General features: G+C 30.6%; 1 protein-coding gene across 1 annotated transcript; it reads right to left on the minus strand.

Annotated features, from left to right (window-relative positions):
• Positions 1 to 1,058: 1,058 nt before the first annotated feature.
• LOC112683427 lies at positions 1,059 to 10,483 on the minus strand. The gene is made up of 3 exons (XM_025554473.1): positions 10,411 to 10,483; positions 1,537 to 1,771; positions 1,059 to 1,422 (listed from the first exon to the last, which is right to left on the minus strand). Exons 2-3 carry the CDS (start codon positions 1,758 to 1,760, stop codon positions 1,122 to 1,124), a joined length of 525 nt encoding a protein of 174 aa, XP_025410258.1. The 5' UTR covers positions 1,761 to 1,771; positions 10,411 to 10,483; the 3' UTR covers positions 1,059 to 1,121.
• Between the last annotated feature and the right edge of the window lie 5,169 nt (positions 10,484 to 15,652).

Here is a 15,652-nt window from a genome sequence, read left to right on the forward strand (position 1 = left end):
TTATTTTATATTCTAAAGATTTGTTATTTATATTATTTAATTATTTTTTTTATAAAACAATAAATGTAAATTAAAATATTTAATAACGTATTTCACATCCATCAAAATTTAAAAAAAAAAATGTCTTAATAATATGAAACTAAATATTAGAATATACGACGATCCGTGATCGACACACATAATATGTTATCAACAGTAATGCGGCGTGTGGCACTAGACTAGGAATATACATGCGGAGGTGAACATGTTAAAGTTTACAGATGTTTTTTTTAGGAAATTTATGATGTGTATAACACAGTAAAAATTTATTTCCTGTCCAATATTGTGTAGAATAATGTCAGTCATGAAAGTAAAAATGTTTAAATGTCACCGCTGCAAAACTATCGGACTGCTACATTTCAATTTAATTTAGTGAACATTTTTAAATATGTATATATGCATTTTACTTTAAATATTATTATAAACTAATCAATTAATATTATACACCAACCAATGTTTAAGCAAAAGTGGCTGTAAAAAAATTATGAAAAATCGAAATAGCTACAAAGCTAAATACGAAAAATCTTTATTCATAACGATTGCCTTAGTGCATTATTGCACATTATTGTATGCATTATATAATTGTAGTATCACTAGTACCATTTATGTACATATTTGTATTTATAATCACACAAATCGTCTATTTACCACCCGCACACGTTTTTTTCTTGTTGTTTAGATTTATTACAAATCAAAATACACAGTGTATAAACTATAACCATTTAAATGAATAAATAATATAATTTTAACTAACTAAAAAATCATAATAATTTTCTATTACGTACCAACTGCCAATTATGTAATAAATTTCGAATGCAATAGGTACATATATTTATATTTTATTTAAATAAAATGCTAAAACAATAATGAAATAGAAATAAAAATACACCAACGCAAATTATTAAATTGATATTCAAATATTATATTTTAATATAAAAAACAACAAAACAGAAAGTATATGAATAATTGATTATAAGTTTTTTATTTAAACTTGAACTTAAACTTAAACCACATTTAATAATATATATTTATAGGAGTAGATATTTTATAAGAAATACATTTTAAAGGAAAACGGTTCGAGATCAACGAGGCACTACTTCGATGATTAGGTATAATGTTTCACTCTTCGTAGTTGATGAACACTCGGGGCTCTGAATAACGTTGTTCATCTCACTCGTTGACGGTTGATTCTCCGTTAAGTCAGTTCCTTTATCTGTAGATGATGTCGCTATTTCTTTTTTAATATTCTCCGTTTGACGTTTAAATTCATACGGATCGCTTTCGTTTGATTTAGGTTTATTAATTTCAAGCTTATGCCTTTTCCATACTGCTGACCTTGTGAATACTACGTTGCAGCATTCACATTTGAAAGTTTTGATATTTCTGAAATAAAAAGAAATACATATTAGACAAAAAATATCAAATAATAATCAACAAATAATAAATCAATAGATAAGAAAAATAAAGTAAATCATATATCATTATATTTTGCATTACGATTTTGGCGCCGGTATAGGTTTCTTCTTTCGTGCAACTTTCGGGTGACATTTTTCGCGGTGATCGTATGCTGCCTTGACGCTTAAACAAATTGTGGAACACAATTTGCACATGCATAATATGGGATATATATTTGAAACTGTTTCACATACAACCATATTCCTAATACGGAAGGGTTGCTGGCAAAAACGTACGGTCTTCTGTTTCTTCTTCTTCCTGGCCATTTTCAAAAATTCTGTAGAGAAAATAGCACTAGTGAGTAATTTGAATTGTTTCATAAACTTTATAATCCGTCTTTAATTGTAATAAGTTTTATCAAATGTTTAAATATTTTTACTTTTTTTTTTGTAATTTTATATATATATATATATATATATTATTTAGATATTTAAAATAACTTTGATGTTTAATATTATGCTTATATAAAACATCAAAGATATAAGATTAAAATAAAACTTATAAACGTTACATACACATATCTACTAACATTCTTGCTCTTTCAAAAGTTTTTAGTTTGTTAATAGCACTTATTAATCGTTCGATTAAACAATTATAGATAACAATTAATTTGTCTGTTTGCCACCCAAATTATTCGATCAGAGATAAAACAAGATAAAACTAAGACGCTAAAATCAATTTTCGAAATTAAGATTGACACAATTTTTTTTTTTTATTTGAAGTTTACACAATTATATCATCCTATATAGAAAATATAAAATAACAACGAGGAATTTTTGTTACACTGCACAAAGTAATAATTTTCACTGATCGATTATTTTTCTCTCTGCACAAAATGCGTCTAACTACACACTAAAAAAAAAAACCATGCATTAAATAATGTTAGAAGTATTAGGTAATATGTGCGTAGGTTAGATGGAGAAAATTGAGAAGAGTGTAGAGGCTTAGGACAAAGATGGCCGACCCCAAATAGTTAGGAGAAAGGCGAGGGAGAAAAAGAAGTATTAGATAACGAGATGATGCCATTAATGATGGAACTGAAAAAATAATATATGTATAATACAATATAATACAATATAATATGATTATAATTAATAATAATAATAATAATTTATAACATAATTATAATATCTTCTTTTCCCTTTTTTCTTTTTCCCAATTATTTGGAACCGGTCATTGAAATTAAAATAAATATTAATAAATATATAATTTTGTCCCGGTCAATAGAACTCGAGAGAAAATAAGATTTAATGTTGTATTATTTAATAACAATACATAGAATAATATTGTACATTATACCATTATGCCATGGTTATCTGATCGGATTGGTTATATACAATAATAATGTATTTTCGTATTAGTTAATAAATATTTAAATTAAAAAATGATATGTTGATTTTTGTTTTCATATGAACGTTGCATAAAAAAAAAAAGAAAAAGAAAAAAATATTCATTCAATATGATGATCCCGGTCGCATATAAGCATTCTATACATGAGCTCGGCACCTGTATTAAAATCAAGCTTTACGATTGGTTTATTTGAAAATACCGCCAAATAGTTTATATAATCAATAATAATATTATCATAGAATTATGATGTATTATATGAAATCAAATATTTATCAAAAAATAGTGATTGTCAGGCAAAAATCAAAATAACCTTGTAACTAGTATATTATTATGTCTTATACTATTATATTTTATAGGAAGGTGCACTGTTTATTCAAGTAATATTGTAAACCTACCTAAATATTCAATTTGAAGAGTACTTTAACAGTGGTCTTGGTTAATTATTAATCTTTGTGATTTACACAATTACAGTAGGTATTATAATATAACTATTAATAATTATAATATAGAACTTTTTCAATACCTAATTAAATAATGATAAAAGTTTCAAAAGTTCTATGATAGCAATATTATTATTGTAATTTAACTATATAAAACAATACACATTATGATAACATTAATACTATTATAGGTACTGATTAGTGATTACTAGGGAACGGATTTATATGTAAATACATATTTTTATTAAAACGAGATATTTAAAATTTGATAAGAAATGTTCATGATTTAAATCATTCCTATTAATATGATGCTACTTTTATTTTACATATTTTTACATATTTTGGTATAATTACATATTTTTACATATTTCACTAATTTGTAAATATTTTTAAACATATTTTATTATTTCATCATTCATACGTCTTCTTCGTACAAAAATACAAGAAATTATTTCAAATTTATATCCAGAACTTCTATCGCTATTAGAAAAGCTCAAAATATTATGCAAAATGAAACATTGAAAACTAATTTAATTTTCATCTCAGTAAATTTTATTTTCATTGCACATACATTTACAAAATTAGAAACAAAAATATGTCCTTGAATGAAAGTATGAAAATTGTCGAATCAAGGATTGCAAAATGAAAACTCGTAAACGGACCAATAGGAGAAGTAGTAAAAAAGAAAATCCCTATTTTTACCGAAAAAAATTTCAGGCCATATTTATTTTAAATCAATCAATGACATAATGAGTGGCAGACATCCTTCTAAAAATTTGGAATTATCTCCTTCTAATATTATTTTTTCAAATATGCTTTAATCAACCAACGTAGGTTGATGTGGAACGATCATTTAACCGTTTTAAAAATATTTTCAGATCTAATAGGCGACATTTAATATTTGATAATTTAAAATATATTGTAATAATTCAATGCAACAAATCATTTTGATAATTTGATAAATATAATTTTATTTTTTCCTACATATTTGGATGGTTTTAGTACATATTTTATAAATTATACGTACATACATATGTACATATTTATGTATTTTTATTACATATAAATCCGTTCCCTAGTGATTACAATTCACATGTAAAATTAGTACCTATTGAATTTAAATATAACATCAATTATTATTTGTTGGACAATCATTATTTTTTGGACCTTCCTTTTACACTATCCATTTTAGATTCTGAGTGAAATAAAGAATGTAATGGTTTTACAATTCCGTGTGTTTTTATTTTTATTTTTTTTTTCATGTATGAAAACACTTTTTCGGTTAGATATACTGGACCAAAAGTTTCATCCAGCAACTCTCTATATAGGAAAAAATCTCAAAAGTACCAAGATGGTACTTTTGAGAAGTCATTTTTCGAATTTCTCAATATTTTTTCCATGCGTAGGCGTAAAGTACCGAAAAACTGACAAAAACGGGGAAAATGCCATATTCTGGATTTTCGTGAAATCTATTTTAGTTTTTTAGCTATAACTCCATCAATAATGGTACTAGAAACTTTAAACTTTTATCAACTACTAAAAATTGTCACACGTATACTCATTAAAAATTTCAAAAACATTAAACCAATTTTGAACTAAATATAGCACTATGTAAAAATTGTAAATTTCTCGTTTTTTGTGAGTTTTTGCTTCGTACATTTTTAACCTTTGGATATAAAGAACTGAAAATTTAATACTATAATACTCATATGTATTCCTAACGACGATGAAAAAGTATCGATAATCGTTAGTCACAATTTTTTTTTTACAAGCGTTTAAAGTTTGCATTTTGATGGAATTTTTTTATTTTATAAAAATTTACTATCCACTGAGTTTTACTCAGAATCGTTTTTCCGAATACTAATTAAAATACTATACAACTTAACTATCGTAAGCCAGGTGATCTCTTAATAGAAAGTGCTATACACTCATCACCAGTATCTTTTTAATTATACCAGCTTTTTTTTAATTATATTTTTAACATAATTAGGTATAACAATGTGTGATGTAATTGATAACAATATGATAACAATATTATTACTATTTAATAATATAGATATTTGGCAGTATTTTCAAATAAACCAATCGTAAAGCTTAATTTTAATACAGGTGCCGAGCTCATGTATATAATGCTTATATGCGTCCCGGCCTAGAGATTTCAAAATCTGGCAACCCTTAGTATAATATAATTCGTAATATGATGTATAAAAATCGAATAGTGAAGGACTAGTAAACATTTCTTGTTAAAAAGGCAAACGTAAATTTATAACACCGCGAAATTATATTAATATGATTATATAATGATCGTGTCGATCATGAAACGTGTACTTTTATCAGTTCACGAATAGGTACAATATAGTCTATACCACCGAGTTGTTTTTTATTTTTTACGCACAGCGTATTATCCGTTAAAAGAAACATACTTATCTGAGAGACGGGATCGCAAACGAATGAGAATCCGGTGGGTTCAGCGAAAGGGTCTAACTTTTTCGGTTCAGTTAAAACCGTATGGTTCGGTGACGGGAGTATAAATGTTCGCGGAACACACGTCGATAACGGCTGATTCGCCGCCCGAGCACTTGCGCACGAAACAGAATTACGGTGGCCGACGGAATTTGACGTGGTCTCGCGCGTAGACGACGACGACCGGTGCTAATGTCGACCGGGGCCGAAACTCCCGCGGAGATGTTCGCGGCCGGATGGCTCCGATAGCCGATGAAATTGTTCATCACTCTGTTCGATACCGGTGGGGGGGAATCCTGGTGAACCTAGTACCGCTGTGTAGTTTGTCTGGTATCGAAGGAACAACATCGAAAACGGTGGTAGACGCGGGGCTCGCGGTAATGGGCGGTCTTACAGTCGGCGCGTGCGTCAACGATCTATCAATTTTGGAAATTCAATAAAACGCGTGTAACGTAATAATGTGAATCGCAGAGCTACGCACTGCGTTTCCGATGTTGCGGACTTTTACACGTGGTATTTATCGTTCATGTTGTATTATTGATCGACAGAGCACAACAGGAGAGAAGGTAATCGTAAGATAACAGTGAGAATCGAATGTCAAAAACAAGTGACTTTTTATAAGTTGCAATCCTTTTCGTTTGTGATAATTGTATAAAATCGAAACAAGTCTTCAAATTTCAAGACTACGTTGTACTGGGTTGACGGCATATCTTAAGGCTGGGTCGTGAAAACGTTCATAAGCGATTTACAGACAGCATAGCATTAGTGATTAGAAAAAGTCGAAAGAATGCAATATTACTTGAACGTCCGTAGCGTTAATGGGTCTAAAAATGATCGGCTATAGGACCGTTGAACTACAGATTCTATTTTAGTTCGGTTATGTTCACCGTCTTATGGATCGGTTAACATATAGTGATAAAAATGTAATTTCTACATTAATTTAATTATATTTAAAACTATTTGAAATTGCGTGTTTTAAGCCGGATTATTCGGTATTCGGTGTAATTTGTTATTCGCTACCTTCTCGTGGATAAAGTAAACGACACGTGTCATAGGAAATTGTATAAGCGAAATTGGTAATCGTCAATTCTCCCGATGCAACGGTTATTTACCATTTAAGTCTGGTTATCAAATATCGAAACAATACTTATCGTAAATGGTAAATCTAAAAACGGTCCTTGTCACGTATCAATCGCGGTGAATTACGGACGAATAATTGCATTCGTTGGAATGGAAAATTTTAGTAATTTATGGGGATTCGATACCGTTCGTTTTTTTGACGAAAACATGCCTAACTTTTGTCCTTTGTAGCGACAAAACTACTTGTGCGATAAAAAATCTGAAAACATATTTAAATTTTTTATAAGGTTTACTTGAGATCGGTCAGAGCATTTTTTTTAAATTTTGACTTTCATACTCCACTTAAGTATGATTTTAAAACTAAACATTTTAGAATTATTAAACAGTGAATATATTGTATCTGAGAAAAAAAATCCAAAAAGTAGGATGACCGATCTCAAGAAAACTTCACAGCCAATTCAAATCTGCTTTCAGATTTCTTATCGCATTAGTAGATTATTCAGTATGATTGACAAAAAGTACATGTTTTTTACCAAAAAACAATAGCCGTTCGTGAGCGGTGCCGCGCGCGATTACAGATTAGTGACATGCTCGTGCACGTGCGTGAGCGACCTTCCCCCTCCTCGATAGAAACTACACCGAAGCGATTACAATGCATCGTTATCGGTGATCGTGGCTTTTCGTAGAACGTTACACGTACGGTACACTGGCGCCCAATTATAATTTATAATATCTACTATACTACCAAAGTACTTAACATAATAATAAATTATTTATGTTACAGATATCTATTATTTTTATTTTATAAGTCAACTAGATATTTTGAAGATTTATGAATTGTATATTTAGTTTACAATGTAGCGATTCAATCTATAATGGTGGTGGGGGTAAATAGGTGAAAAGTATATATTCTCATACCTAACAAGAATACAAAAAAATTATGCCATTAAAATCAGTCGAGCCGTAATCTGAAATTATTATTTGTGTTCGAGTACTCGGAATTTGTAGTCGTTATCGCTGGACCCTGCTAGACCCCGCTACACCGTCACTAAAGCTCGATTCACACTAGCGATCTTGGTTCGTTCCGGTCACGGTCAAGGATGTACAGTTCTCACTACCGGTCACAATCAGTCAAGTTTTATCTGCACGTTGCCAAAGTGTACAAAAGTGTTCAAAAAACAATCAAAACAATGGATACGACCGAGTTTAGCGCGGCGGTTGACTGTTCACACTAGGCGGTCTCGATCAAAAAGCTTGTGACCGCGGCGGTCTGGATCGTGCATCGACCGGTCGAAACTTGACTGGACCTGACCGTGATTTGACCGTGATCGATAGTGTTGTGTACGATGCCGTTGGATTACGTACTATCGATGTTTACTTGACCGTGACCGGACCGAACCGAGACCGCTAGTGTGAATCGAGCTTAACACTAATGATCATTTACTACACATACACATGCACAGCTCGCATGCACGCACTAATATTATTGCCTATTGAACTCCTTAGAAATGGACGGTATGCAATCCCCTTAAGTAAGACGATTATTTGGTACATAATATGTATTATGTTATGTTATGTATTATGCTGTATTATGTTCGTCAAACGCACGAGTTGTAGAAAACCGACCACATGCATCAGTTTTAATGAATCAATTAACAAGAAAACAATATATCATCGAATATCATTTACTTGATAGCCGAGGTTATTGGATAACATCAATTTATTATTATTTCATATAACACTAAACATATTTTATACAGCCAATACAATTTTACAGAACGAATAATTATTAATTAAAATAAATAATAATAATTTAAATTACGCATTCGTTTATAAATGTACAGACTTGGCGATTTTAAACGTTGATTTTTATAATTTTTATTTATTTTAAGTTTTAGCCCTGAATAACAACAACAGCCCGATAAGAGTTAATAACCAGTGTTGGGTAAATCGTAATATAATTAATAATTAAAGATTGCGATTACAATAATTGTACATGATTGTACTACAAATTAATTGTAGTTATAAGTAATTTACAAGTTTCTACATTTCTGCAGCACATGAATAGTTTGTGGAGGAAATTGTTCACTAAAAATATCTTATAACTAGAGTCAGGATTTGTATGCAGTTACATATTTGTAATGAGTAGGGCAGAGAAGTTATAGGAGGTAAAATTGGAAAAATATGCAAAATAATATGCACAAAAAAATTATATTTCAGTGAAGTAAAAGATAAATCATTGCATTGCACAACTAATGTTATTTTAAAATATTTTCTTCATCGAATGATCGGCAATTGTCAGCAGCTAGTATAGATTTTTCGAATCTTACAATAAAGCATAGTATCATCGGTAGCAAATGAATCTTTACCAAACTGTTTTACATACTTATATAATATATTTCCATTTATTTTTGACATTATGTGAACTTTAAGAGAAAAATATAAACGCGGAAAACACAGCGAACGGCACAAAGTTACGTATATCGAACGACACAACACCATAGGCACTAACAAGATTACTATCAGATAAATAATAATATTGATATTAAATTTAATACAGATACTTAATTGCCAATTGCTACGACGTTATAAAATTAAAGATAACTTAATCCAAATGCCCACCTAAAATAGGTAGGTACCTACGATAATACATAGTCTACATGGGCATCGGGCGATGTGTATAATATATAGTATATAAATATAATAATACCATACAGTTTTTAATTAATTATAAATTGAGTAATTTTTCTCTCAAAAATGTGTGAATGTGTAGAATATGCATGAAATATGCATAAAATAACGAAGTATGCAATTTTTTTTATGTGACGTTTTAGTTCTAGGGTAAACATAATTAGTATGTTGATTTGGATAGCTGAAAAATTGGTTAGTATTAAATTAAACAAATATGCGTACAAGTTCATACAGAACTAGTCATTCACCAATTATCTGAGGGGTGTCAGGTCGACATTTATAACGACCGAAGTAAAAAAATAACCGAACATTGTACAATATTATTAAATATTATATTAACAAGAAATCCGTTATATTATGGAATAACCCGAATACATAGATATATTAATATGTCTATGCCTGTACAGGGTTAGTTGTTATTAGGTCCTGGATTTTAATGCAAAGTGCATATTTTTTTGGATGATCATACACAATGCTTTCTAAGACCATAATTCGTTTCATGTAACGAGGGTTTCAAAACTACAAATTTTATTTTGCTTTTTTTTCATGTTTCGACGTTTTTTCATTTTTAGAGCATTTTTAGTATTATTGGGTCATTTTGTTGGTTTTTCATGCATATTTGTTCAATATACTAAACAAATTTAGCCTATTCAAAATGAAATCGAGAGATAAATTATTTTCTTGATATTTAAGTGGCATGTAAATGTAATTATATTGTTGACAGAATCGTTGTCATAAATAAAGTTTTCTCCGAGATTAGTTATTAACGAATATTCACTGACACTTTTATGCAGTTCTTCAAGATTAGAAGGTAACTTGGGAATTGTTATGAATTTAGCAGCATTCAAATTTTTACGGACTTTGTTAATATCATTTTGAAGTAGTAACTCACTATGACTGTTTGAAACTATTTCCTTGCGTATAATTTTAGATGGTCGCTCTGTAATAAGTTCGTCACATTTTCTTTTTAGTGAATTTGTCAATTTTTGTTGCACAAGTTTACCATCGTCTTCACTTACGTGGTTATGGTTATACTTCTTCACATAAACAATCTCCGTTCAATTTAACGTATGCTTTACATTTTCGTTTTGTACATATCCGTCTCTGTATGTTATCTGCTAGGTTCTTTTGGAATCCAAACTTGTAATTGTCAATAATCAACAACTTAGTTCCCTTTTCACTAAACATAAACTCCATAATTACGAAAAATTAAAATTCAAAAATATAAATTAAAATACGAAATACAAGTTACAAATGTACACGATGTGTTATTCAAGACTGTACAGTGCTCACTGCTCACCGACATTATTGTCATTCGTACATAGGATAATATAGACGATATACAGCTATAAAAGTACATATATCTCAATCGTTATCTTAATTGATCGGGATATCACCGATAATTTGCTAAACTTCCAATATATAAATATAATGCCATCTTATTGTATATTATACTATAGATTATAGAGTGTAGCCGTGTAGGTACATTTATATTTTATACTGTCTAATTTATATTTTGTACCAAATTAAAAATTACCTGTACACAAACAGGAACCAATTCGGCCTAACTTATTAAAATATCTTTTCCACACGGGAACCAATTCGGTTACTCACATTTAAGTAGGTATATCGGATTTTTCTCAATTTATTATTGACTGTGGAACGTCACCAGTATTCGGTCAAATAATAAATAATCAATCAATTCGTGTACATCGCAGTCATTACTCGTATTATGTGTGTTTGTGATTTTAATGTACTTAAATAGTGTATAAAATAATGGCCTAAATAAAAAAATATATTTCATTTTTTTTATTTTTAAGGTCATTTTTGTGGTAAAATGCATTTTTTAAGAACTTTTTTGGCTATTTTTTAAACCATATTTATATGGTTTTAAATGCATTTAAATCCGGGCCCAAGTTATTTTTATATCATACATACGTTAACGTATTTTTAATCTATTGTCACGGGTTACGATCAACGAAAATATTTTATTTATACCATTGTATTATATTATTATAAATCGTAATAGACGTATACGTCGGATTCTAATGATAAAGTTATTGATGTTTTTATTAATATGAAAAATGGAAGCGTAAATCTCACTTATAAAATATGACTGATTAAAAATTTTAAATTTAAATGTAATATTTTCTTAACATAAATTTATAATATATACAAATAACTTGGGCAATGGGGAGGATCACCTCTATCGCCTCTCCTCAAATACGCCACTGTAATAAAACAAATCGGATTAATCATATCAGAAAAAAACAACAAAATATAACTTTTAGAAAACTTCACTGTTTGCTCTATGACCAATATGAAAATGTATTATTGACATCAATAGATGTGGAAAAATAACTTAGTATTTATAAACATATAACACGTGATAAGACAAATATGACACCTGAACACATAAAAAATAAATTATTATGAATCATTTTTATAAAAAGTAAACATCATAAATTTTTATTAAATTTTTATTTATATTTTTAAAATAGTTTTAATACAACTAATTCAACTAAGTTATACAACAATACTGAATGTATATGTTTTACTGTATTTTATGATTTTTGGTTATAAATTATTTACTACCTATTTGATGTCAATTTAAAAAAGTATTATCTTCATCCAGTTATAAAAATAAAATTCTGATTTTTGTAATACTTTTAATTGTTGTTCGGTAAAACTTCTTTAAAATAAATATGAAATAAGTCATAAGATATTATATTCATAAAAAAAACTTGACATTCATTTGATCAATTTTAAAATGTTCAACACATCAAACATTCCACAAACAACTATACGAGTATAGTAGGATAAAATAATTCAGAGTTAATGGTTTTTAAATTCAAACGCGACGTCTTTAACATTTACGTATATATTATAATTTTAACCTTGAAAAAATGAATTTATGAAAGAAGTTATTATGGTTAACTTAAAGTATAGCGATTGAAAATACAATAATTAGTTTCATAATTATAGATAATAAAGGTTTTAAACAGAAGTCCTGCGTGTATAATAGCTATTGAAATACATTTGTGTTAATTAGTTAACATTTTCGACAACAATAAGTTATTTTAGGTAAACCGTTATTGACTGCTATAGAAAACGTGAAAATGTAAAAACGTAGAAATATTAAAATCATAATATATACGTATACAACCCAAATGCGTTGAATAAACGAGCCCATCAACGTCACCAGAAAGAGATTAAAATGATCAAATGTATTCTTATATCTACTACAGTACACATTGAAGTAGACCACACACGAGGACGATTCGAATACACTCGTCTGTGGTTAAAAAAAAAAACACCGCTTTTGCTGTTCTAAATAATACAAACATATGGAGGTGTGATCCCACCGGCGCGTTTCCCGAGCATTTATTACGAGTTTATTATGAACCGCATTACATTTGGCGCGTTGTTACAGGTACCGGCAGTCATCGGGTTAGGGCGCCTCGTGCCGTCGCACATTAATAATGTTCGTTGTCCGTTGATAAACGAAACGTGCCCTCGGTCACGGCTGAACACGTTAAATCCCGCAGGTTTAATATTGGGCATGTATCGTATTCAATGTACCGTTTGTTACTGAAAATAATCAATTTATTTGAACGTCATACAAGTACTAATTTGTTTGAAATATATTGCTATATTTTCAATAATCATTAATCCGATTGCGTTGTGTTGACACAGTCGAGCATAATCATACAAAGAAATATTATTATGTCTATTGGTCGCAGTAAATTTATAATTGTCACAAACGCAGTTAACAGTTAATAATAAAACTAACTAAATAATTATGCATCAACCATAAGTAATAGAAACACATGAAAAATATAACGGGACCCACTTTTGGGAACCTCTGTTCTATAGTAAACATAATATATATATATATATATATATACACGTACATAATGTACATATATTTTTTTTTTTTTGGCTCGAATCATGAACGAGGGGGGGGGGGGTGAAGATGTATATTAGTTAACATTACATCCCCTAAAGCGTAACATATCGTGTATATATATGCTGTTTCAATGCACTCGCGCTCTTATACACGCGTTCGTACGATCTCAGTGTGAAAAAAAAATCGTCGCGCTATATGTGATTCCGGCTTAAGACCGTAGAAAAGATTGGCCGGTAAACAAATACGTCATGAAAACATTAATAGTTAACGTGACATTCATAATAATAATTATTGTCGGTTACGTGTCGACCACGGCACTCAACAAGTTAAGAGGAGGTTCGGTAGAGTCATTTGCGCTTACAATCGCTTGCGGTCGCATACTGTGTACAGTCCGAATACGATGAGTCGTGATTTAATTGTTATGCGATTCAATTGTGGACGTTCGTCTAAAAGTAAACGAATTTCATTCAACCGTAGAGAATGGATATCGTTCGTACGATATAGTTTTAATATGATCGTACGCGCACACGCGATACTAAACAGGGTCGAATTCTACACGTCGATTGGCGAGTCCCATTGTATTATGATGTGTGCGCGTTGTAGGTTTCCACGCTGAAACTAAAGCCGCGGCAATGACTGTTGGCTACGTGTCGATTTACCTGCACCGTTCGATTTTTATCATTACTAATCTATGCGTCTATAAACTGATGTACATTACTTACACTACCAATCATTGATCTCTGTACGAATATATATTAAAGGTACCTTAAAGGTAGCCACACACGGTCCGGTCGGCCTGTCAGTTATGCCTGCACAGGCCGCCGGAGACCGGTCGGCCGTTGTGTTTGTGGGTTCCGGTCGCTTGAACAGTTATATCTGTACAGGCCGCCGGAGAAAATATGAAAACTCGTTCGTCCATCCGGTCGACCGCGGGACTGCGCAGGCGTATCGAAACGTGTATGGGTTCCGGCCGTCCGGCCAAATTGCCAGACGGTTTAATTTTATTTCACAGTCCACGTGTTTATACTACACTGCATATTGCACTGCTCTGCACTTTTGTGAAGTTTTGTCATTAAAAAATGTCTCGAGAGAAAGAATCTCAGTGTATTGAAGATTTTATTAATATTTACCGAAGCGAACATTGTTTGTGGAAAATAAAATCTAGAGAATACCATGATAAATGCAAAAGGGACGTTTTTTAATTTTATTATTTTTCATGGCTATCAACAACCCTAAAACAGCAAGCGCGTCTTCGTTGGTAGCCATGTCTCTACAGTATAAAATAAATACAAACTTGCCGCGGCCGGACAGATTCGCCGGAACGTATGTGAGCGCTGCGTCAGTCCGGCCGACCGGTCTCCGGCGGCCTGTGCAGGCATAACTGACAGGCCGACTGGACCGTGTGTGACTACCTTTATATATTAAAGATTTAAATAAAAGGTTAAAAGGTTACCAACAAATGATGGCTATTATTATTTTTCGTAGTGAGATAAGAATTGCTGCAACCATGGGCGTAGCTAGGATTTGAATCAGGAGGGCAAAATATAACACATTTTTATTTTTACAAGTATTTATATATATTATAATTTTTATATTATAACAATGTCAATCGTCTTGAATCTTCGCAAAAATCTGCTTAGAATTTTCTGTTGCAGCTCTTCTTTTTTTTCATCAACTATTGAACTATTTTTAGACTTATATCTTATTTAATTTTTGATTTTAATGTAAGACTTATACGTTTGTTATACACAAATAGAATTCAGTTTGAGGCGCAGGAGGGGGAAGTGCCCCCCAGCCTCACTCACGCTACGCCCATGGCTGCAATCGTTTAATTACATACGCCATGATCGGATAGTCATTTTTTCCGTTGGAAGAGGTTTAAATACTTTTGACGGCCATAGATTTTCTTTCATTTTGAAAATAGGTAGGTGATTAGAAATCGATCAAATATTTTACAAAATTATCAAATGTATCGAGATAATGTAATTTACGTTATGAAATAATTTGGATTGATTTCGACAAAAATCAATGACAAAACAAATTCCCGGTATCAATCGCCAATCTTGAAATAATGAAGTGTGTCGCTATGTATTTGGTTATTACATAATGATAACGATTAAAACGAAAAAATATTATTTTTACAGGATTTGAGTGACAAAAATGATGATTTGCGTATCAAGAATGATACGCAGGCTGTTGCTATGTGCGTAGGGGATATAGAAAA

The sequence above is a fragment of the Sipha flava genome, unplaced genomic scaffold, assembly GCF_003268045.1.
Source record: "Sipha flava isolate LNK unplaced genomic scaffold, YSA_version1 225_pilon_pilon, whole genome shotgun sequence".
NCBI classification, from domain to species: Eukaryota; Metazoa; Arthropoda; class Insecta; order Hemiptera; family Aphididae; genus Sipha; species Sipha flava.